We start from the raw sequence: 24,217 nt of genomic DNA, 5'->3' as shown, positions 1-24,217 counted from the left end.
AGGTGCCCTGAGCAACAGAATGTGAGGGGCCATCGCAGGAGAGACTGGGGGTGGGTTCAGGCAGGGTGGATCCGGATGCTTCTAGGAGGTGAGCGGGGATGGAAAGCAAGAAAGCTCTGCAAAAGTGTGAAGAGGCATTCCCAGAACTGCCAGTGCCAAGGTCCTGGGGCAGCTTCTGTGGTTTCTTTTGTTTATTTGTTTGGGTTTCCTTTTTGAGAAAGAAAAAAGCCCGTGTGGCAAGAGCATGGGGAGTAAGGGGCGAGCGCGAGGCGTGGGGGGCAGCCGCTCAGCTTCGTGGCCCAGGGTTCCTCGTGTGTACCAGGGACTTAATCGCCGTCTCTGTACGTGCATGCCAGAGGAGCCCTGTGACAGGGAGCCGGCCTTAGATCCTAGTGGAAATCAAAGAAGCCGTGCAGCGCCTATGGCTCAGCCGCCGTGGAGGGCAGCCTGCCCGCCCTTGCCGCCACGGCAGGGCCAGTGCGCGGAGGCTGCGGGAGGACGGTCGGGCCTCGCCCAGGACGCACGCGACAGGTGTACTCTGTTTTTTTCTTTTTCCTCTTTTATTCGCCGGGCTGGGGCTTGGACCCAGGGGCGCCCGACCGCCAAGCTACAGGCCGTCCTTTTAGCGTGGAGACAGGAGCTCGCCCAGTTGCTCAGGGCAGCCTCCCCTCGCGGTCCTCCTGAGTCCTGAGTTGCTGGGAGGCAGCCACGTGCCACGGAGCCGGGTGCAGGTTGACTTGAGGGGAGGGGAGGCGGAGCCCCCTGCAGGAGCCGTCCCGGGGCAGCCGCACCTAATGGTCAGGAGCAGGGCGCCCTTGCCCAGCGTGGCGGCGGGGAGCAGAGAGGAGTCCACAGGTGCACCTGGGGTTATCCCGGGGCACTGAGGACACCGCCAAGGGTGGGAGCAGGCTCTGGCCACAGCGCCAGGTTCCTCAGGCTCACGCTGTGCTGGAGAGGGGGGTCCTGGCCACTGGGAAGCTCAGCTGGACGCCAGCCAGCCGGGGCCCTAGCCAGGCTCACACTGCTGGACCTTCCTTCAGACTGGAAAGCAGGCTGTGCGGCTCCGGGTCAGCCGTCCCTGCCCGTGTTCCTTCTGCAGGCACCCACGTCCGCCATCCACCATCCACACTCCCACCTCCCAGCCCGGCCCCAGCATGTCCCCCCTGTGGGGCATGACCCGTTGGGGACCGAGTCTCCTGGCTCTGGCCACGTTTGTTTTCACAAGTACGAGCTGGGCTTTCTGGCGGGGGAGAAGGACAGGCCATTTCCCCTCCGTGGGGAGCAGCCTGGAGAGCCGCCCGTCGGAGGGTGATCCTGGAGGGCCGTGGCCGCAGGCCTGGCTCCTGTTCTTTGGTGGATATTTTTGGAAGGCATTTTCCTCCGGCACTGCCCCGTCGCCCCCGTAAACCGCGTGTGGGGCCCTCCCAGGGCCGTCTGAGCTGCGTTCCTGCCCAGATGCCACGTCGGCCGAGCCTGGTGAACGTCTTTAAATAGAAGAGGCGAAGCCGAGGGGCATCCTGTCACGATCCTGGCTGCTGTGTGCACCCGGTGCCCTGGCTCAGAGGGACGGGCTGCAGGATGGGAGGCTCCCGAGCCGGAGGGACGGACACAGGGCTCCGCAGAGGAAGGTGGAGTCCCCAGAGCAGGCCGTGCAGGGCGGCTCCGCCACCAGAGGGCAGCCTGGCCCTCCGCAGGCCCTTCCCTCCCTGGACAGTCCTTCCCTCCCTGGACAGTCCTTCCCTCCCTGGACAGTCCTTCTCTCCACCAGGGAAAGGCTGAGTGGGCTTCCGGATGGAGAGGTGGCAGACTTTCCCCAACGGTGGCTTCCGGTCACATCCCTTCAGTTGTGCCTGAGACTGAAGGAACTCTGGCCAGGAGCAGAACTCTGGGTGGCCGTTGGACCCCTGAGAGGGCGGGGTGCACCTGCCCTTTGAAGATGGCCGGATCGATTCCGTCTGCTGACCGGACTCTTGAGAAGCAGGTTAGACGCGCGTCACCCGGCTGACACCTGGGGAGCAGGGGTGCTTCTCCTCTGTCCGTCCCTCCAGGCGGCTTCCTGTTGGTGGGATCTCAAGTACGCGTCAGAAATCTGATTCCTAACGTGCGCTTTTAATGACGCATTTCATATCACATAACGTGACTCTCCTCATAGAAAATGCTCGGTGCCCTGGTGCAGGCCCGGCCCTGCGGACCCCCATCGGCCCTCCTCAGGGTCGCAGCTCTGTCTCCGGGGCCTCGGCTCCCACTGTGTGTCCCGTGGTCTTCCGCCTGTGTCTCTGTGGCCGTCCGGCTGGCCCGCAGGTGGGCGGTATTCTACCCCCGCTCCCCTGGCACACCTCGGGGCGTGTGTGCGTCTGGACCTCGCACAGCCTCCACCAGAAGGGGGTGGCCGGCAGCCAGAGCGGTTGCACGTGCCCATAACACATGGCACACTTGACGGCTCTGAAATCGGAACGCGTCTCCCGATCGATAACTCCGGAAGCACGACGGATGCAGCCTCAGAATCCCCAAGCCTCACCCTCCCCTTCCTCCTTATCACAAAGCTGCGGCTGCCGTGCTACCTACCAGCTCATTTATCTGCCTGATGTTCTCCCGAGGAGACCTCGGGAGGTTGTCAGCAGCCTGGGGTGGTAATCATGGAACCAGCCACAGGTCTGAAACGAGGCCTTTGCTGCTAAATGGATGGAGCCGGAGAAGATCACGCCAAGCCAGATGAGCCAGTCTCAGGACCAAGGGCCTGTGGATGCTGATTCCCAACAGGGTGGGGCTAGGGGTACTTTGGACCAGACGGGGGAGTGAAGGGAGGGGAGGGGACGGGGCAGGAAGGACAGTAGGATGGATCAGCCATCACCACCCTGTGTCCATGTGCGACTGCAGAGCCGGCGTGATTCTACATCACGTGCAGCCAGAAGAAGGAGAGGTTACACTCCACGTGCGGACGGTGTGTCCCAGTGCATTCTACGGTCATGTGTCACTAAGTAGAACACATTTTATAAAAACTGGCAAGTGGCAGATTGGGCTTAAAGTTACTCTAAAAGCCAGTCCGCCCTCTGGTTTCATTTTCTCCTGTACTGAAGGTCCTGGGTTCAAATCCCAACTCTGCCACTTTCCTCAGACTTACTGTGAATCCTCATCTTGGTTGACAGACGGTCACAGCTGGGTCAGCAAGGAGTCAATAAAGAGCGGCTGTTGGCATCACCACTATCGTTCACACCCACTTCTCCACCTCTTAAAATGATCACAGTTCTGGTTTTGTGTTTCAATTACTTGCAATGTCCCCCAGGCCATTTGGATTTTGTTGCAATCCAGCACCCTTCTGCACATTGGTGTGTTCTTCAGTGGGTTTTATGGGTCCAGAGTGTCCTCAGCCCTGGGCTCCCTCAGAGGTCGCAATAGAGAGAACCAGTTCATACCCCCGAACTTGCTGAGGCTCTTGATTAAATAAACACCGTCTGAATATTAGTAAGTCCACGCGCGCACAGAAGCAGCTCCCAGGGAGATCCGCCGGCAGCTATTTAGAAGCTGTGGTGTTGTCAGCTGCGAGTGTGATTTCACTAAGCCAGAAGCCTGCCCTTCTTAACTCAAACACTTCGCATTTTACATTTAATGAGAATCTAGAGATTGATAGTTGCCCAAAGCTGTTTAACTCCCAGAGCAATCACTGTGATGAGTTTGGAGAGATTGTTCATGTATGCATGCACATATATGTTAATTCTTCTTGTTGATTTTCAAAGATGGCAATATACCGTGCTTACTATCATGCATCTTGCTTTCTTACTTAATATTGTGTCTTGGCCGGGCACAGTGACCATGTCTGTAATCCCAGTGACTGGGGAGGCTGAGGTGGGAGGATGGTGAGCTCAAAGCCAGCCTCAGCAAGAGCGAGGTGCTAAGCAACTCAGTGAAACCCTGTGTCTAAATAAAAGACAAAATAGGGCTGGGGATGTGGCTCAGTGGTTGAGTGCCCCTGAGTTCAATCCCCAGTACACACCCCGCCCCCTGGAAAAAAACACTGTCTCTTGCAGTTGCTCGCAGTAAGTCTGTAAACAGGCTCTCCGGCTACGTTATGCTACGTTGTATTTCACTGTAGGGTTTTAGATACCTACTGTAGCGGTGCCCTGTAGGATAGTTGAGCTACTTCCGGTCTTTTTGCTGTCAGAATTAATGCTACAGGGTGTGACTTTATACACAGTCCACTTTCCAACTGTGAGGGTCCACCTTGATGGACTTGCTGGGCTGGAGGCTGAGGCGTCGGTGGTTCTGAGGTGCCCTTCTCCCTGCCTGCCCACAGCGGCCCCACAGCCGCCCAGCGCCCAGTGTTGCTGACCCTCTGCTGACCTTCTCCTCGCTCTGCCCTCACAGTGGTCAGCAGAACTGGCTGCAGTTGGACCACCGAGTTCTGGACCACGACCTGCCCAAGAAGCCGGGCCCAGCCGCCTTGCACTTCGCCGTCAGGTATGTACGTGTGTCCGCGGCCAGCGGTGCCCGCCTTTCCTGTCCCTGGGTTTTGTTTCTGAACACTTCTGGTCATCAGAGTTGGAGATTAAAAAGAGGAGAGACCTGTCCAAACGTCATCGCGAGGGCGTGTCCCTGGCGCAGGTCCGACCCAGCCCTGTGAAGCCAGGGAGAGAATCGCCTGCCTTCGTTCCCAAGGCTTCTCAGACCTCTGAGCCTCAGCAGTGCTGTGACTTAGCCTAAGCCGGAGCTGTTTTTATTCAATATGCTTCTAGGAGTCTTGTCATTTGAAACGTGGCAAACATTTGCTGTCACGCTCTATGTTGATGTTTCCTGAAGTCTTGGACATTGAACTTTTAGAATTGTGCCACATTGGAGGAGAAGATCCAGTGCAAGCCAGCGCCCACAGACGGAGCTGTCTTAAGAGCTGGAGGTCCTGAGCCCAGTCTGCACCAGACCCACGCCGGCTCTGATCTCCGCTTAGATGCGGCCCTGGACTGGGCTGGGGAATGGACGCGTCAACCGGTGGGGATTCCTCACCGCCAGCCCAGCCTGCAAACGCTCTAGCATTAGTGGTCAACAGCCTGAGACAGGCAGGTTGGGGGGAGCCACACCACGTTCTCCTACCCGGCTTAGGAAGCAGAACGTTACCCCTGGAGCTGGAAGCCCCTGCGAGCGTGCGGCTCCCCCAGCCCCAAGACGATGAGACAGGTTCATAGTTTGTTTTCCTGGTCTTTATTTATCTAAAGATAAATAAGTGAGCAAGCAACTAGCTAAGGCAGTTAGTTCCCCATTAATCCAACCTAGTTCCATAGAGCTACCTCGACTTGCAGATCGATCCTCTGTCCCGAGTGGTGTTCATTTGGGGTGGTTCACATGCACTCTGTCATGATAGTGGAAGCTTCTTTTTCCTTATCTTACCTACTTATTTTAGTATGATGATTTTACCATCAGGACGTGAAAAAACCATGTGAACTTTTACAAACGCCTCTTTTGTTCATTCAGTCTGTTGCATGGAATCCACGAGTGTGAGGATGTGTCCTCCCCACCTTTTTTTTAAATATCTTTTTTGATATGATTCGCTGGTGTTTCTGGGGAATTATTGCTCCTCCTTCAGCAGATGCAGGGTTGACAATCCCTAGTTTGCTTCTTGCTTTCTCTTCTGAAGTTTAGCTTGGGATTTTTCCTTACCAGAAATCACACTGTGCTTTTCCTTTCCCTTCCTGCAAGTGTGTGAGAGAGAGAGGTGCTGGGCCCGTGCTTTACCCCTGAGCCACACCCAGCCCCTTGGAAGCCATATTCAAAACCCAGGACAGAGGTGGCATGGTGCCGATCTTGGCAGGAACAAACCATGAGGTGGAAAGTGGACAGAAATCGTGAGGGACAGCATTGGTTTTCTGGAGAGGGTGTGGCGTGCATGCCTGCTGCCTGGACAGGAGAGGGAAAGCCACCAGCCAGCCAGAGACAGCCGCTTCTGGCCATCAGGAAGGAGCCAGAGAGCAGCCGACCTCAGCCCCGCACTGCGGAGGGAAGGCCGTCCAGCACCAGTGACCTGCCCTGTTTCACGAAGGGTCACATTACTGCTCCAAACTTTTCGAACTCTGAGCACGTACGGAGCGAGAGGCCACTGGCTCCGCCCTCCACCTTCCCGCCCCTCCAGCTTGGTGCCGCCTTGGAGACAAACAGGACAGGTTCTTGCATGAGACCTTTCCTGGGTTACCAGACTCCAGGTGTTTGCGGTTCTGTGATTCCGCTCTCCTGTGGCCCCGTCTGCACACAGGTGGTTCCAGTTCCATTGAGGAACCAGCCTGTGCGCTGCTTCTGTAGCATGACCAGGCAGCCAAAGCATGGTGTCCCTAGGGAACCCAGCAAGCTCCCTTGTCTGCTAGCCGGGTGGGTCCCGAGTTCTCTGACAGCGGCCGTCTGGTCCCCTGGGTCTGAAGGTCTAAGGCCGCTCCGTCTCTTCCACCGGGGCCCTGGGATTCCAGAGGGCCTGCTGCTTGCTGGGGGCTCAGCCGGACTTGAGTGTCATCTCGGGAGGCTCCACAGTCGCCCCACGTTACTTTCCCTTTAATGACTCGCATGTTTGGGACGCTTATCAAGATTTTAAGTTTTCACTTAATTCATTCTCCCAACAGGATGATGAGGTCATTATGGTCTTTGTTATTGTTCCAATTAAATAATTGTTGTTACTCCAATTAAATTAATGATAAGCCAAAAGCACACACCAAAAAAATGGGAGAACTGACCATGGGCGCTGAGCCGCTGAGTGTTCCCTGGGCTGGTAAAGGGGCTGTCACGCTGCCCAGGGAAGCCGGGCTCCTGTGAGGGTCTCCAGCCTCCCAAGTGGAGCAGACAGAACTGGGGGAATGTTCCTGTCCCGGGCGACAGCAGCGGCCCCTCCAGGCTGCTGTGTCCCCTGAAGTCTGGAGCCGCAGCCCTGGTTTGGTTCTGCTTTGAGGTTTGGCCCTGCAAGAACCTCGTGAGCGCGGGGTCTTGCTGAGACGGGTCCTCTGATGTCCTCCCGCATCCTCAGGAGGGCACGTCACCACCCCAGCACTGGGAGCACGGGGGTCCTGTGCCCGTCGCTGGGTTTGGCAAGCTGGTTAGGAGAATTCAGCAGCCAGCAGAGGGCAAGACGATTATGCAAGACCTTCTAGAAATGCAAGAAAACCCTGAGTCGTGGGCGCGTGCAGAAGAAAGGTGGGCTGCAGCTTGCTCTCGGGAAGCGGCCTCTCTGACCTGTGGTGGAGACCCTGTGGCCGGCCCAGCTACGTACTTGACCTGAGCTGTCTCATTCACTCCCGGCCAAACCCCGAGGTCCTGCGGTCTCCAGGGGCAAGTCAGTCTCTGGCTCACGTCCCCTGGATGCAGGATGCTGCTCTGACATGGCAGAGAAAAGCAGCAGCCAGGGAGGCGGGGCTGGGGCTCAGTGGCAGAGCACTTGCCTGGCACGGGTGAGGCCCTGGGTTCCATCCTCAGCACCACATAAAAATAAACAAATAAAGAAAGGCATGCCATCCACGGGCAACTACAAAAATAAAAAAAAAAGCAGCAGCGAGGGCGGAGTCGACCTCCCTCTGACTCAGCGTGAAACCTTTGCCTTTTCTCCAGCTTCAGAATCTTAAAGATACGCCCTAAATATGTGTGCAAATGGTATGTGCACAGACACACCGTAGTTTATTTAGGTGACATGCCGTAATTTATTTAACCAGTTCTCTGTTTTCAAGTGAGTCCAGACTCCCCCGGGTTTCTGGAGACTTCTCTGGGGCTGGGTGTTGTTATCTCGCAGCGGTAAATTATCTTTGGCAAACACATGGGCCTCTTTGGTAATGCAGCCCAGATGTGAGCATTTAAAAGCCTGATAGCGAGCGACCACGCAGGCTCACAGGCTCGACAGAGGAGCCAGGGACTTGGCCTGACCTCCTCAGAACCTCCCATTCCCCCAGGGCAGGGCCGCAGGGCTGGTACCACCCAGCTCCATCCCGCCAGGGTCTGGGCTAACTTTGTCCCTTTACCCTTCTGAATGCCTCTTGCCTGTTTTCTTTTCAGTCCCTTCTCCCCCCTTTTCCTCCTCCCCTTTCTAAGTCACCTTTCTGTGTCCTGAGAGGGTAGTGACTCTCACTACTGCACCCCAGCGCCGTCGGGTGGCTCAGAGAGAACTCTCCACCTGCATGGGGGATTCGAGGAGGAGAGGTGAGGCAAGACTGCTACCTCCTTACCCAAGTCGCTGAAAATCAGGCGCTTTTCAAAGACCAGCAAAGGCCTGGCCCTCCCCCGGCCTGGTTCTGCAGCATTCACCCTCTGGAAAGAGTTCAACCCAAGGAAGCAATCTGCCCCTGCCTTGGGCGGCCTCAGCATTCTACAAAAAAAATAAATAAATAAATAAATAAATTTTTTTTTTTTTAAATTTAAAGAGCCATGTGTACATAACAGCTAAAACAGGCTGAAGAGAGAGATTCAGTGATGTAGAGAAAGTGCTCCTGATGGGAACACGTGTTTGGTGGCCCATACCTGTAATCGCAGCAGCTCAGGAGGCTGAGACAGGAGGATCACAAGTTCAAGGCCAGCCTCACAGCAACTTAGCAAGACTCTGTCTCAAAATAAAAAAATAAAAAGGGCTGGGGATATAGCTCAGTGGTTAAGTACCCCTGGGTTCAATCCCAGTTCCAAAAAAAAAAAAAAAAAAAAAAATAGCTCCTGATACATTCTAAGTGAATGAGACCACTGAATAGTTAGACGGCATGATTGCACTTTTTCGAACTATCCGCACATGGTAGAAAGAAGTCTGAAATGTTAGCAAGAATCGCTTTCCTTTTCTTCTTGGGCTTATTTTTTTTTTCTCCTATAATGATTACTTCAGTAGATAGTTTTAATTCAGAATGAAGAGTAACAAAAGAACACAAGATACAATGTTCGCGGCTGGGTAGTCATGACGATTTAAAGCTTTCAGAGTCCGAAGTTCACAGGAGCAAGAGAACTGGGGATCCACCTTTTCAGGAGGAATGTGACTCAAAAGCCCAGAGGAATAATGGATTCCTCCCGCCTGGGCCCAGCAGAGGAGGTGGAGGGCCCTCACGCTGCCATCCGGGTGCACAAGGAGGGCCCTGAATGTCCGTGAGGACTTGCAGGCTGCTGGTGAGCGTCCCCCAGTTCCAGAGACACGGAGCCCCCATCCTGACCCGAGTTTCCCACGGATGGTATTTCTGCCCTGCTCCTTGATCCCGTAGCAGAAGCTGGTGTGGGCGTGTGCCCACCCTCTAAGTTTTGGCCCCTGTGTTTTGGCGTGCCTGGCCGGTCCAGCCGTAGGAGACGGCCTGTGGGTCCTCCGACGTGTGTGCACCTGAGTGCGTCTCAGGCAAGGAGCACGGAAGCCACGGGTGACGTAAGGATTCGTTCATACCAAGGGTGGGAGACGCTGCAGGGAAGGGTGTGCCCGAGGCCTCCAGGGCGGCCCTCCTGCTTGGACCAGGCCCTCCTCCGTGGTGCAGAGCCATGCTGGGCGGCAGGGATCCCGCAGCACCCCGGCCCCACCAGCCCCAGCTGACCACTGAGCCGTGCCTCAGGCCCTTCCTGGCTGCTCCCCAGCTCTTAGCTACGTGGCTTGGGGCACCTGGGCCCATTTGTGCAGCGGTTAAAGTGGAGCTGGTGGTGGTACCGGTCACTCGGGGTTGCTGGAGAAGCCCCTGCTTTAACAGGTCACCATGGAACGTCCACTGAGAGTCCATGGCCCTCCGCCTGGCTCGGGGAAAGGCTCTCATCGTGGACCCTCAGGATTCCCCATGCTCGGCCGTCCCCCCCTGCAGGACTGGCCCCCGCCCTCCCCACTCCCCTCACAGAACCACCGCTCTGCTCTGGGGGCTGGGGAGAGGCAGCTTGGAGCTCGGGGGCCTCGGCACCTGGGGAGAGGCAGCTTGGAGCTCCGGGCCTCGGCACCTGGGATTGGTGCTCCCTCCCATTCCGGGCCCTCTGGGCCTGCAGCCCTTCTGTGGGACTCAGAGCCTCCTGAGGGGAGCGAGGGGGCAGGAGAGGGCGGCTCCCTGCAGGCTGCCCGTGGGTCCTCGGCGTGTCTGGAAGCCTAGGCAGGGAAGACGGAGCAGCAGGCAGTGTCCTCTGGCACTTCAAGAGCGCTCCTGCCCAGGAATGCCAGGGAGCCTCTGGACTCCCACACGCGTGCACCAGCGCTGGCGAGCGTGAGGCCCACCCGAACTGGCCTTCAGCCCCTGGCCTGCACTGGAAGCCAGAGGATGGCCCGGGACGGGTCCTCATGGGCCATTAGCAGATCTCCCTGCTCAGAGTGGGGATCGGGCGAGAGGATCTGCACAGGCCTGAGGCTGCAGGAGTTCCTGAAATGAGCCGCTTGGCCGAGGAACCTGGACGGTGGACCTGGACTCAGGCCCACTTGAGGCCAGCGGCAGGCTCAGCAGTACCCCCAGGGCAGAGCCCCCGGGCATCCTGCCCAGTTCAAAGGCCCAGCAAACCAAGGAGGCCACTCAGCTGGGTCAGAAGTCATCACTGGATGGACGAGCGCTGGATGTCCTTTTCCTGTTCCCTGTTGAAGCATTAGCTTCCTTCAGAGAGAGAGCCCAGGAAAGACACTCGAAATTTCCATTCTGGATTTTACTGTTAAAGGTTTTTTTTTTTTTTTTAATTGGTAGGAGCATTTTTTAAACTTTTTTAATTAATTTTTTTATTCTAATTTGTTGTACGTGACAGTAGAATGCATTTATACATGTTGATAGATCACACAGAAATGGATTAAAGATGTTCCCAACTGAGCTGGTGCCTTTTATTGCAGTCCCACCGGGATTGTGAGAATAGCATACTGAGGATCTCCACCAAGCCTGGGCTGCTGAGCTGTGTGCCCCCCACTGGGTTCCACACATTTGCAACACCTCTCGTTTCTCTGGGGTGTGCACCAGAGTAAGAGGAGCCCGGAGGGCAGAGCAGCTGGCCCCGGGCCGGAGACAGACCCGAGTTGGGCCTGGGATCCGATGAGTCTTCCCAGCTCCAACCTCCAGTGGCACCAAGATGGACGTGTTGGTCGCCTGCATCTAAGTACCGGCTCAAAGGCACAACTCCAGCGCTGGGCTCTCTGACACCCGCGCCCTGCCATCTGGCTGACAGCCCTGCCCCTCCAGCCTGCATGCAGTCACCATCACGTCCCACTGACGGGTGGTCAGGCGAGCCATCAGGAAAGAGAGAAGATGCTCAGGAGGAGTCGGAAAGGTGAGGCAAAGCTCTTCCCAAGAAAGCGTCCTTTGTGAAGCTGTTTGAAGTTCAACTCCAGAACCTGGGCCAGTTAACACCTCAGGGTTCCTCCCGAAGCTGGGGATCCACTGAACAAAATCCTGGAGAAATCCCCCACAAGGTCTGGCAGAAAGGAAACAGTGTCATTTGCAAAGAGGGCTGGAACAAAGGGCCTTTATCCCGAGTCTGGGCCGTCCCTCGGCGTCCATGGAGAATCCCTGGGCACTGCACAGTCGTGGTGCATGATGGGGGCACCCCAGCCCATTTCCCCGAGGACCCTGTGAGCTTTCCATACACTCCCCAGATGTGCAGGTGACCCCTGAGGCCGAGGTGGGGTGGATTCAGAGAGCAGGGAATCTGATGCCCAGGCAGCCGCAGGCACCAGGCAGGTCACAGAGAGGTGGGAATAAGATAGGGAGTGTTTGCCGGAGGGGAGCGTCAGGGGTTGGGCTTCAGAAGCCAGGTGAACCCAGAATCTCACTCCGAGGGGAATGAGCCACAAAGCAACTGTGCCGGGCCCCCCGCAGCCTGCGCACCTCTTCCTTGATTCTCGAAGGCAGGCGAGGATCAGGGCTCGCTGCAGGCCCTCTGCCAGGGATGTCCTGCCTGACGTGGTCAGCTGGTGTGCTCATGCATTCTTTAAGACTCGGCTCCCCCGTCCCCTCTCTGTGGCAGTGTCCAGTGGATTTCACGTGGGCAGCACTGTCCCTCTTGATCCATGAGCTGGGTGGACCGCCTCATCTCAGGGGCCCCGTGGCACTGTGCACACCTGACGTTTCACTGAGGTTGTGGCTGCATGTTGGCTGGGGAGGTGACCTTGCAGGTCTGACAGAGCCCTTTGAGGCACGGCTCCACCACTCCCTGGCTGTGTGGTGTGGAGAAGTTGACTTGACGACTCTGGTCCCAGCTTCCTCATGGGCAGGGTGGAGCCTTCATTTGCTCCCTACTGCATCTGCTTTTGCTGAAGATTAAAAGAAATGGCCCCCACGGGGCACTCGGCGCTGCTCCAGCACGCAGATACCCTCTGTTAAGCGGGTTCTGTGGCCGTCAGCAGCAGCCACTGCTGTGGCTATAACATAAACACAACGGAAAGAAAATGGAACTGGCCAGGCCTTGGAGAAAGTGATGGGAATCAGCAGAAACGGTGGCGGACGGCATGGGTGCTGCTGGCAGGACACCCTCTGGTCATTCTGGGAGTGTCCACGGTCTGGCTTGGCAGCTGCCACCCCAGGGAGGTGTGGCTGAGCAGACGTGTGCTCTGCCTGCCCCACACAGGCCCGGCAGCGTCACAGCCAGCCAGTGAGCCCTGCGGCCTTTGCACCCGTGACTCCTGCAGACCAGTGCAGCCTGACAGAGTCACCTCACAGTCACAGAACTTCAAAAGGATGGGTTGGCGCCGAGCGTGGCGCATGCCTATAATCTCAACTCGGGAGGCCGAGGCAGGAGGATCGCGACTTCAAAGCTAGCCTCAGCAAAGGCGAGGCACCAAGCAACTCAGTGAGACCCTGTCTCTAAAATGCAAAATAGGGCTGGGGACGTGGCTCAGTCGTCAAGTGCCCCTGAGTTCAATCCCTGGTACCAAAATCCCTGGTTATGCATTGGAGACAGAGAAAATGTGAATGAGAACGGGATTTTAGATCCTATGGTGAACTTTGTTAGTGTGGAAATCCAGGGACCTTTTGGCGTTGTGACGATCCTTTTCTGTTAGAGAGTCACAATGCAACAACTAAACGTGCTGTCACTGCACAGGACCCCGAGTCCTCACTGTCTGCCTCTGCCCTCCTAGATGCCCGCGGTCGCCGGGGGAAGCGCGTCTGTCTGCTCTGACTGCAGGCGCAGTGTGACGTAGCTGCAGACCTTTTGAGCCTAACAGGCCATAATTTAGTTTACTGCTTGGAAGTAGAGCTGATCATGTCCATGAGACTTTTTCTCTAATTCTTTGTTCTTTAGCTGAAAAATGGGAATTAAAGTAGGTGGAGGAGTCTTGCTGCGTGCCTGGCTGGCGGAAGGCTCTGGAGGACTGATGTCGTCCTTATTATGGATTTCCAGCACCTTCCCAGTGTCTGTGCCTTCTAGGTATTCAGAAGGTGGTTAAGGAATGAACGATCTCTACTTCAGTGCATGCACACGGTCATATACATACAAGATGGTTTAGAGACTTCTGTGACACTGACTCTATTGAGGCACTTACAGCAACTTCTTTAAAGTGACTCTTTCCAAATGGCGGGTCTTCATTAAACAGGGAGCGGGGAAGAAAGGGAAGGAAAGGGGGCAGAGACCTGGGAGCAGAGCAGGCTCGCCCGCCTTTCCCCGGCCCAGGGCAGAGCTCTGCCCGCCTGGCGACTCAGCCTCGCAGAAGCTGTTCACAGGTGCCCAGACCCTCACCTTCTCACTTGACCCACGGTGCTGCTCCCGCTTGCTGCAGCGTGGAGGGCAGAGTCCTGTGTGGGACAACGCTGGTGGCTTCCCTGGGTTCGCGGTAACGCAGTCCAGTCTCCGGTCATCACCGAGGGCTTCGCCTCCCACAGCCGTGCTGTGGACCCCGGGGAGAGGTGGCCCAGGGGGAGGGCGGTTGGAGCCTTCTGCACAGGCAGAGGGACGCAAGCCAAGAGCTAGCCCTGCCACATCGGCTGGGCTCTGTGTCTGCGGGCAGGAGAGGGATGTGCGGCCCCAGGTCCTCGTGGCCTTAGGTGAGCGGGAGCACAGCCTGGGGAAGCTCCGAGCTGCTCCCGCTGGCTCCACTGGCAGCAGGACACCCCTCCACCCAGCTGCCCTGGGGGTTCCGGGAGGCCCACTGAAGGCCCGCAGGCCAGGGCACCCAGCCCTCCAGCGCAGCCCTGGGCCTCCCGGCTCCCCACGGGCCTCGTTGGCTCCCACCACGTGCCCTGAGCCTCTCGGCTGCCTCCTGGGAGGCCTGCCAGCCTGCTCCCCGTCTCTCCAGAGTCTGCAGAGATGGCCTGCCCTTCATGACCCCTGTGAGAGGCTCCCTCAGGGGTGCCGCCTCCCTCTGGGCCCCTCACCGCTCACCAATGGGCCACTGTCCTCAGTAGAGCAACCTCAACTGGCAGGAAGGGACCCTGGTGACCGCCTGCTCGGTCTTGGTGAAAGTCACTAACACACTGTCCAGAAGAGACGCTGCCTAACCGCATGGTTCACACAGCCTGGATCTGCTTCTGCTCAGCAGACCCCAGGCCCTCCTGGCCTTCAGACAGGGTCAGACTCCAGCACGACCTCCAAGTCTGTCTGACAAAACGTGAGCCGCATGGTGAGAACTGGCTAAGTCCCTACCAATCCCAGGCGTCTGGTGGGGCAGGTTACAGGTAATTCACCAGAATGGCAGGAGAGCCGCACCTTTTTCATGTTGTAAGCAAGGGTCCTGGGGTCAGAGGGCTTAGGTAACACTCCTCCCTACACCCAGTTCTAGATTCCAGGGTGGGGGAGTCTTTATTAGCGGTTGCTAATATTGTTAGTATTTTTGAGCGTTTTACATACATTAGCAAAGTTAATCTTTCCAAAATCCCATGAGGTAAGGACAATCCTGACTTTGATCTTAGAAAAGACCTAGGAGCTGAGTAATGTGCCCCAGGCCACACGCCTGGTAACTGACAGGTGGGGTTCCAGTTCTGGGTCTCCGACTCTGAGGTGGCCTCCAGGCTTCCCCAGCCTCTGGCTGCCCAACCTCCACCCACTCACCACCAGGTGAACCCCGTCAGTAAAGGCAGAGGTTTGAGTCAGCATCATGGGGTGGAGTTTCTCCAATGATCTGAGCATCTCAGTGATAAGATCGCCACAGCCTTTCTGCTGCCTTTCATTATGGCTGAAAGGCACAGAGGGGCCAGGCGGCACCCTGCCCTGCCATGATGGGGGCCACGACATTCCTCCGGCCACTCTGGCCCGGCTTCCCTGGACTTTCTCCAGCTCGAGGGCTTCCGGACCAGCTGTGAGCTGGCTGGGCACTTGTTTCCCCACGTGGAGAACCGGGGCCTCGGCTTGCCCGCTGGCTCCCAGGCGCCCGTCTTCACCCCCAGCGTCCTGGACTGTAAAAACAGAGGTCCTTATAGACGCAGCTCCGCCCTCCCTGGGGAGCAGAGCCCCTGGAAGCACAGACTGAACAAGGAGATGCTAGAAAGGGGCAGGGGAGGCCCCCAGTACCCTGATCTGCATGAGAAAAGACAGATGGACCTGCTGAGAGCTGGGCTCCCAGCCAGGGAAAACCCAGCCGGGAGCTGGAGGAGGGGTGCCCGGTGCCTGGAGGCTCTCTGGTGGCCGTGGAGCAGGTGCGGGGCCTGGGCCCCCCAGCCTGACACCTCTGAGCTGCTCGGCTGCCTGCCTCAGCTCTGCACCCACCCGGGCTTGGCCTGAGCTCCCAGGGGTTCCAAGCCCCCAGAATGTGTGTCCGGGAGTCTGCAACGCAGACACACTGGGGTTCTCGGTTGGGCGCGTGCTGGACTCCCCTCGAGCTGCCATCGACCCCACAGAAACGTGGCCTGAGAGTCTGTCTGCAGCCGCGAGTTGTGCAGATGGGCAGGAAGCACAGAGGCTGCCTGGTTCCTCAGAATTCCGTCTTGCTTCTGGGGCGCACGCAATGCGGACAGGCGGTCCTGCCCAGAGGAGGGAATGAATCTGAAGACACGGGCTCCTGTGCTGTCTTCCAGGTTTTACATCGAGAGCATATCGTGTTTGAAGGATAAGACGACGGTGGAGTTGTTCTTCCTGAATGCAAAGGCCCGCGTGCACAAGGTAAGGCCCGCTCGCCACGCTCAGGGTTGGTGCCAGCAAGGGCACAGTTACAGCAAGGAGAGTCCACTGTCCTCGCCCTCCTTGGTATTTCCTACCCCCCCCCCCCCGGCAAATGGCAGCTCGTCCTTCCCCAGTCCTCGGGGGTAAGGACAGCCACGCAGAGCATCATGCTTGCACCCAACCTTCGTCCTTCATTGTGGCCAGTGCTGCACACACAATGCCCAGGGACACTCAGCAGTGGTCTGACACTCTTAGGCCAGACCCTTGACAGGCTGTGCCCGGGGCCACACCCATCCCCCCTGGGCTCACCTGCCCTGGACCCCGGCTCACCTGCACCCGCTCTGATCCACGAAGCAGGGCAGAGCCACATGCTTCAAGTCCCGTCCCAGTTACCTGTGGGAGGGAGCAGTGTGTTGTGTTACTGGGTTTTAGTTCCATCAAGGACAGTTGCTCTGGTAAAATCAGTGGCCGTGCATTTCAGAGAAGCAGTCCCATGCTGGACGCCGCAGCCAGGTTGAGCCGACACCAGTTCTCAGCCCCCTGGATCTTCTCATCTCTGCCCGCTACTGGCCTTGCCTGGAAAGCCCCCGCTCTGGCCTCCACAGGCCACATCCTCCCTACCCATAGGGCGTCTGTGGCCGGAGAGGTGGACCCTGCAGCCTGCCTCCTCCCTTCCAGCTTGTGGGCCCCTGCCCAGGCCTCAGAGTTCCCTGTCCACACCCCAGGCCGGTCCAGGCCTGAGAGAGCCTTTCTGTCCACATCCATCTTCCTGAGGGCTGAGCGGTTGGTGGCTCCTGGCTTGGAAGACCAGAGGGCCAGGCTGTGGTTGGAGGCCACCTCTGAGCCCTTCCCTAGGCACCTGGTGAGAAACACAGTCTACATATGCATAAGACTCGGCAAGGGCAGAGTTGGTTTTGGTTTTTTTTGTTCTGTTTGGTTTTGGTTTTTTGGGGGTGCTGGGGATCGAACCCAGGGCCTTCTGCTTGCAAGGCGAGCACTCTACCAACTGAGCTAGCTCCCCAGCCCCCGGTTTTGTTTTTAACAGCTTGGCTGAGATGCACGTAAGTTTCAATTTGCTGATGTCTGCTGCTTCCTACGGTAGGTTAGTCGACGTGTCCTAGAGTTTGCAGGACCGGAATCATGGTGGTCATCTTACGTCCTCTCCCAGTGAGTGTGATTACCTCGAGGTTCCCCAGGTGGCCTGTCAGGAGCCCGTCCCTGCCGCGTGCAGTTCTACCCCGACTGGAACCGCCTGGGTCTGCTGGTCCCTCCACCTGCCCGTGTCACTTGGCCCCACTTGGGGACTCTGCACACAGCTGCTGTGAGTGCTCAGGTCTCACAGGTCCTTGGCTGGCACGTGCTTTCCTGTCTCTCGGGTACAGACCCGGGAGGAACGTGGATCCAGAGGTAGAGGTGCAGTCAGCAGGGTGGGGGGAGGTGCACTCAACTGGGTGAGGGTCTGCCCAGCTGTTTTCCAAAGCACATGCTCCGTTCCAGATCCCGGCCGTGTAGGAGCGCATCCGTCCTTCATACCCCCAGCACTGTCCTGGCTGGTCTTTTGCACTGTGGCCATCCCGGGACGCGGTGTAGGATCTCCCTGTGGTTTTCACTTGCATATCTCTAACTAATAACGGAAGGAAGCGTCGTTCATGTTGTTCTTTACCATCAGTATGTCTCCTCGGTGTTAGGACTGTTCGCTCATTTTCTTTGGGTTGTTTTTCTCCTGGGCGTTGCGTTGTTAGCATCCATGTTCTGGAAGCACGTACTCGTTCAGATATGTGAATTGCAAAGCTCTTCTACCAGCCTCCGGCCTTCATTTCTTAAGTGTGTTTCAGAGACTGGAGGTTTTCCTTCAGTCAAGTCCAGCTTATCAGTTTGTCCTTCCATGGTCTACGTCTATGATACTGTCTTTCAGAAATCTCTGTCTAACCCAAGGTCACCAATATTTTCTCCCGTGTGTTCTAGATGTTTTGTGTTTTCCCATATTTTTATGGGTGCGTCATAGTTCTACATAATGGTGGGGTTTGCTGTCACATATCCAGGCAGGACACGACGCACTTTGGCCAGTACCCTCCCCAGCACTCCCCTCTCTTCTTGCTACTGGGGCGCTCGAGGATATTCAGGTCTGTGACCTGTGTCGAGTCCACTTCTGTAGGTGGCACACGTTCATTTCCTGGCACACGTAGTCACTTGTTCTGTCCCTGTCCGTCGAGAACACTGCCCTTTCCCCTCATTACCTCCATTTGTCTAAACCCAGTCGCCCATCCCATGCCGGTTGGCTGCCGTGTCTTCCTTCAGTCTCGTGACCCGTCTGTCAGCCTTTACGCGGGTCCCGTACCATTTGATTGCTGTGGCTGAACAGCGTGTCTCAAAATCAGACCCACCTCCAGCTCTGCTCTTCCTCAAAGTTCTTTTGGTTATTCTAGTTTCCTTGCACTTCCGTATGGATCTTAGGATTAGCCTGGCAGTTTCTGGGATTTCGATCAGCACCACGCTGGGTCCGTTGTCTAGATCAGAGCCAGGCGAATGGACAGCTTCCCAAAGCTGTCCTTTCCTCGTTTCCTTTATCCGCACTTTGTCGTTTTCCGTGTGCACGTCTTTTGCCAGATTTGTCCCTAACCTAAGTAGTCCCCATTACTGGATGCAGTTGTGAACTTGACCTTTGGTCCTCATTTCTGGGGGTTTATTGAGCGTATAGAAAGACCACCATCCACTTTTGCACAAGCATCTTGCGTGCTACCACCTGCCCACGCTGGTTACTTCTGGAAGCCTTTTTTCTGATTCCATCAGATGACCACGTGAATCTACTGACAAAGACAGTCTGCGTGCCTGTTTTTATCTCCTGTCCTTCATTCATTTTGCCTGAACCCACAGGCTGGAATCTCCAGCACAGTGCTGAGTCAGGGGCAGAGGCCACGTCTCGCCTCGTTTCCCATCATAGGTCCACACGTTCACTCTCCCCCGTTAAGCGTGGTGTCACCTGCCGGTCCATCGTGGTGACTGTTGCTGACTCTCCAGGAAGTTCGTGCTTCCTACTCCGATGAGAGTCGTCGCTGGGAATGGACTTTGGATTTCAGGGTTTCTGCCTGTCTTGAGATGCTCACAGCATTTCCCTTTTCTTCCTGATTGGTCAGCGTGGCCAGTTAGTCGATCAACCTTGGAAAGCTCCTTCTCTTCCTCCTCCTCCTCCTCCTCCTCCTCCTCCTCCTCCTCCCTCTCCTCCTCCTCCTCCTCCCTCTCCTTCTCCTCCTCCTCCTCCTCCTCTTCCCCCCAGTGCTGGGGATTGAACCCAGGTATGCTTTACCACTGAACCACATACCCAGCCTTTTTAACTTTGTATTTTGGGACAGGGTCTCTCTAAGTTGCCCAGACTGGCCTCAAATTTGTGATCCTCCTTTGTCAGCCTCCCAGTCCCTGGGATAGCAGGCATTTTCTGTGCTTTCGATGGTGACCTGTTGGCTTCTGTGTATGGACAGTTTGCTTGTCTGACGCAGACGGCATGGAGTTGCATCTTGATTTTTCAGATCCTCTTTGGCCATCTGCTTTTCACCTAGGCTGTGTCCACTCTTCACACCCAAGACGGTCATGACACAAGTAGGCTTCTCGCTCCCAGCTTTCTCTCTTGTGTCTGTGTCCCATCTGTTCTTTGCCCCCTTTCCTCTCTTCTTCCCGCCTTTCTTGGGTTTGGTGAGCGTGTTGGGGTTTCTCGCCTCCCTTGTTGGACCATGGACTGTCGCGCCCCATGACTTCCGTGGTGGCTTTGGGGTTGACCATGCACATCTCCGCTCTTCGACTGCCTTCCTCCGACGTCGTGCCGCTTCACGCAGGGAACAGCGCCTGAGGTCTTCCCACCTCTGTGCTGTTTCCGTGGTAGATTTGACTCTTGGGTGTGTTGCAGTCGCACAGACGTTGTTATGAAGTTGTGGTCACCTTTCAAGATATTTAAATTTTTAGAAACCACCTATTTGCCCAGCAGGTACCGTTCCTGATCTCGTCTTTTGTGAGGTGGGTGCTCCGCTGTTGCGATTCTGCTTCTCCCGGAGGGGCTGCGTCGTCCCCTCCCCTGAGAGCCTGCCAGACGCCTCCTCTCAGCTTGGGTCTGGAAACTCTTCCTGCGCCTTTGCTGGGACAGCTGCGTCACAGGGTGGAGAGCCTGTGTTGGCAGCTCCCCTCCAGCTCTCTGCAGGTCTTGCCTGCGGATGAGAAGGCCCTGCTGTCCTTGCCGGGGGGTCTCACGTGCTGCCTCTTTTCCTGACGGCTTCTCAGACGTCCCTTTATCACTGCTCCCAGCCTTTTGATTCGGAGCTTCGTTGGTGAGCTTTTCTTGCTTCTCACGATTGGCATTTTCGAGTGTCTTGGAATTTGGGGTTTATAGTTCACATTGAATTGGGAAATTTCTCAGGCACTGTGCCTTCAAATATTTCTTCCACACCCACCCTGCTGTGAAGCCTGAGGACACCTGTTCTTGGCCAGCTTCTGATTTCCTTGAGTTGTTCTTTGGTGGGATTTCGGTTTGTTTTGGTTGTGTGTGTGTGTGTCGCATAGTTGCTCTGCTGCGTCTTTGGCTTCACTCATTTTCTTTCCCTTCTGATCTCATTCATCTCAGCTGTGACTGCAGTCCCTGGGTTAGAGGTTCTGTGTGAATGTGCTTTTCGTCTTCCACGTGTCCACTTTTGAACATACGAAACATTGTTACAGCGATCCTTTCCTTATCCTTGCCTCCCATTCTGACATTGTGCCTCCTCTGGGTGTTTTGGACTCACTTCTTTTTCTCGTATTACGGATCGGATGCCTCTTCCAGTCCATTCCCAAGCCTGGTGGTACTTGATGGGACCCCACCTGTTGCTCCTTTATCTTTCCGGTGCTGCTGGTTTTTGCATCTTGGTCCTCTCCTGGCCCCCACGTTGGTTAGTGGACTGTGTGGTACTTTCAGGTCTTGGTGTGATCACTCACTCTGGCAGGAGGGGCTTTTCTGCTGCTTAACTAGTTCCTGCCCACAGCCGAGCAAGACCTCCCTGCGGGTCCGGTGCCTGTGGATTGTCAGTTTTCGGTCCGGCTGGTGTGGACGGGCACTCTTCCCACCATGTGTGAAGGCGGACACCCTCCCCTGCCCTCCGTTCAGTGGGTGGCCCTCCTGCACAATGCGGCGGCGGCTAGAGCCCTCCAAGGAAGCCCCCCGCAGGTGCAGGGCCGGCTCTTCCTCCTCCTCCTTCACTCCTCAGTCTCCTCCGGAGTCTCCTGGGCTCCAGCCTCACCCCTCCAGCCCTGGCGCCCTCTGTGGCAGAGGGCAGAGGCCAGAGGCCCTCGCAAGGCTGACCTGGCTCGGGGCTCATGGCCACAGTGCTGGACGGTCAGGAGAACGCTCGTTTTACATACTTCATCTGGTTTGGGGTTTGTTTCAGATGAAACAGAACTGTCAGTTCCTTCCTCCACCTTGGCCAGAAGTAGAAGTTCTAAGAGCAGAATTTGTGGCTGGTTCTACAGAGAAAGTAAAATGTCCCAAGCCCCAAGCTTTTCCCACACCTTTTTATTTTCCTTTTTCTTGATTTCCCTGGGAGCTCCAAGGGCCGACTGTGAGCGGGCACCAGTGAGCAGGAAGCATCTCCTGCCCCAGCCGCTGTCCTCAGGTGGGGTGCAGGGTCACCCCCGTGACACTGTCCTGGGGTAGGGTGTGGTCGCCCGTGACACTGTCCTGGGGTGGGGTGTGACACTGTCCTGGGGTGGGGTGTGACACTGTCCTGGGGTGGGGTGTGACACTGTCCTGGGGTGGGGTGTGACACTGTCCTGGGGTGGGGTGTGACACTGTCCTGGGGTGGGATGTGACACTGTCCTGGGGTGGGGGGTGACACTGTCCTGGGGTGGGGTGGTCGCCCCGTGACACTGTCCTGGGGTGGGGTGTGGTCACCCCGTGACACTGTCCTGGGGTGGGGTGCGGCCGCCCCCGTGGTGGTCTCTCCACACGGTGAGGCTTGCTGTGCCTGTAGAAGCCTCCTTGGTGGCATTTGCCGTTTCTGAGGCCGGGTCGGCTCCCAACCTTTCCTTGTGTTATTTCTCTTCTCTTTTGGGCACGGAATTCTGCCTGTCTCCAGGGAGACCAGAAGCTGCGCTCTTAAATCCTGCCCTCTCGGGGACACGGGGAGCTCTTCCTACACGGGGTCTCCGGGGCCGGGTGAAGAATTCACAACCCTCAGAGGACGTGGTAGGTCGGCCGGGCTGCTGTTGGTGGGAGTCTCTAGGCTCAGCTGCAGGGACTCAGATGGGTGTTTTCTGTCTGATTACCATGTAGGCAGCAGGTGACCCTCCCAAGAGATGTCACAGAATCAGGTAAAGATAGCAGATTTGGGCAGCCAGTGGGCAACGCAGCTTTCAGGTCGCTTCTCGAGGCGTAGGATTATCTAAGAACCCTCCACGTAAGGGCTGTCATCCGAGCCACCGGCAGAGAAGTCCGTAAGTGGTATGAGAACAGACGCAGGTGGGTCTGCGGGTGGGTAAAAGTGAGTCACGGGGCTTAGCGGCGTGAATTCAGGGCTCGCTGCTGGATCTGAGGGTGCACGGAGCCAGAGCCTTCTGCACCCCAGCAGACCACCCACCCCCGTCCCCTCTGACGCTCCGCGCTCTGCGTTCCTCCGTCCACTGAAGACAGCGGTCCCCGGAGGAAGAGAGCCCTACTTGCCAATGTTGACAAAGCTACATGTCCCTCTCATACCTTGTTGGTAGGAAGTGTGTCTTGTGATGAGGCCTCATCCCCTGCAGACTTCTGGTTCACACTCACCGGATGCAGGCTCAGGAACGTGTCCTCTGACACACGCGGGCTCCCAGGGTTTCCTCAATGTCTTGCTGACATTGCAGAACATACCGCTGGTGACCTTGGGCGTGTGCAGAGAGCCAGCCGTCGCTCCTTGTTCTGAGTGAGGGTGTCCAGCAAGTGTGGAAAGGGCGAGGCTGTCTTCCTTTCATGTTTTCCAAAGCGAACCCCCGTGTGCACAGGGACACACCAGGACACTCAGGGCACCGCTGACCATCCCAGTAGGTGAGCGGGCGTGGCCGAGGATCCGCCCTCCTCAGAGTCGAGCAATGTCGCAGGCGTGTTCCCTAGGAAAGGGAACCACAGCAGTGTCCCCAGTGTGTACGCCTAGGGACAGAGTGGACACCTGTGATTGTCAGAATTCACTGCGTAGGGTTCAGTGTTTGTCAAAAGTCAAGTGAACGGTTCTGTAAGAAGATGGTTTCACGTCCAGTCTAATATGAGAGCACCCGACACCCCTGGATTTCCCCAGTCCTTCAGGTGTCCTTCAGGTGTCCTTCAGGGTCAGTCGTTGCTGGGTAGAGAACTAGTTCCTGAGGCGTCAGCTGTGACGGACACGGTTGGCCACAGAGGAGTTCCCACCAGGGCCCTGACCCTGCGTCATCCTGGGGCGCGACCTGCCCGGCCTGCTGGAGGCTGCTTGTAACTGGAAATACGCAGGGCACTTCTTGATTTGTCCTGTGGTGTTTTTAAGTCACAGATTAAACATCAGTGAGTATGAAATTCATTGTCTGGGGGAAAAAAATCTCCTTAGTAGTAGTTTTAACAGAGCCCTGCTTGATGTATGCCTGTCCTATAGAACAATCCAGAGGAGGGGCTGCTTCTGTTTCTGTTCACCGTGCCCCCTGTAGTTTACAAGGAGAAAATACGTCACAAACCATAACAGCTGTTGTTTTTTTCTTTTTCTTTTTTTTTTTTTTTTTTTTTTTTGGTGGTGCTGGGGGTTGAACCCAGGGCCTTGTGCACAGGAGGCAAGCACCCTACCAACTGAGCTACATCCCCAGACCCCAGCTGTTGTTCCTGCTGAGGAAATGTAATTCTAAGGAAGGTCTCAGGGCTGGCGCTACCTTGGGCTGTGCTGGCTGTGCTACCTGTGTGACCCTGGGGAAGGGTCTGGACCTCCCTGAGCCTGATTCTCTTGTTCTAGAAAGATGTGTGAGTCTGGGTTCTCACCCCGTGACCTAGGCCTGCATGTATCACATTTACAGAAAAAACTCATCTTCAAAAGCAGGCTCCCCCTTCCTGCCCGTTCCACACCACAGGCAGGCCAGAGTGGAGACTGAAGATCAGTCCTCTAGGGAGGTGTGCAGAGATTCTGCTCCACGCTGAGGCTGGGGAACCACTGGGCTTTCGGTATCTAAACCCACAGAAGGTTTGATACATACTAAGACGGTTTGAGAACATGAGTCAAGGTCCAGAGACAGGACTCTGGGAAGAAATCTCAGTTCTCACTCTCTCTGCCAGTTA

The 24,217-nt window shown here is 56.5% G+C and overlaps 1 protein-coding gene and 1 non-coding gene across 5 annotated transcripts in view; one reads left to right on the top strand and one right to left on the bottom strand.

Moving 5' to 3' along the window:
- Window positions 1–24,217, top strand: part of Frmd4b (FERM domain containing 4B) — a 248,651-nt gene that overhangs the window by 146,986 nt on the left and 77,448 nt on the right. For all 4 annotated transcript variants that reach the window (XM_047534882.1, XM_047534880.1, XM_047534881.1 and 1 more), the window contains 2 exons: window positions 4,363–4,455; window positions 15,861–15,945. In XM_047534882.1, coding sequence (XP_047390838.1) covers window positions 4,363–4,455; window positions 15,861–15,945 — 178 coding nt within the window. The remainder of the gene's footprint in view (window positions 1–4,362; window positions 4,456–15,860; window positions 15,946–24,217) is intronic.
- Window positions 23,680–23,752, bottom strand: Trnar-ccu (transfer RNA arginine (anticodon CCU)). The gene has a single exon. It is a non-coding gene; the product is annotated as a tRNA-Arg (tRNA).

This window comes from Sciurus carolinensis, chromosome 19, assembly GCF_902686445.1.
Source record: "Sciurus carolinensis chromosome 19, mSciCar1.2, whole genome shotgun sequence".
NCBI lineage: Eukaryota > Metazoa > Chordata > Mammalia > Rodentia > Sciuridae > Sciurus > Sciurus carolinensis.
The sequence above is the reverse complement of the archived record's forward strand: the minus strand, read 5'-3'. Positions and strand labels throughout refer to the sequence as shown.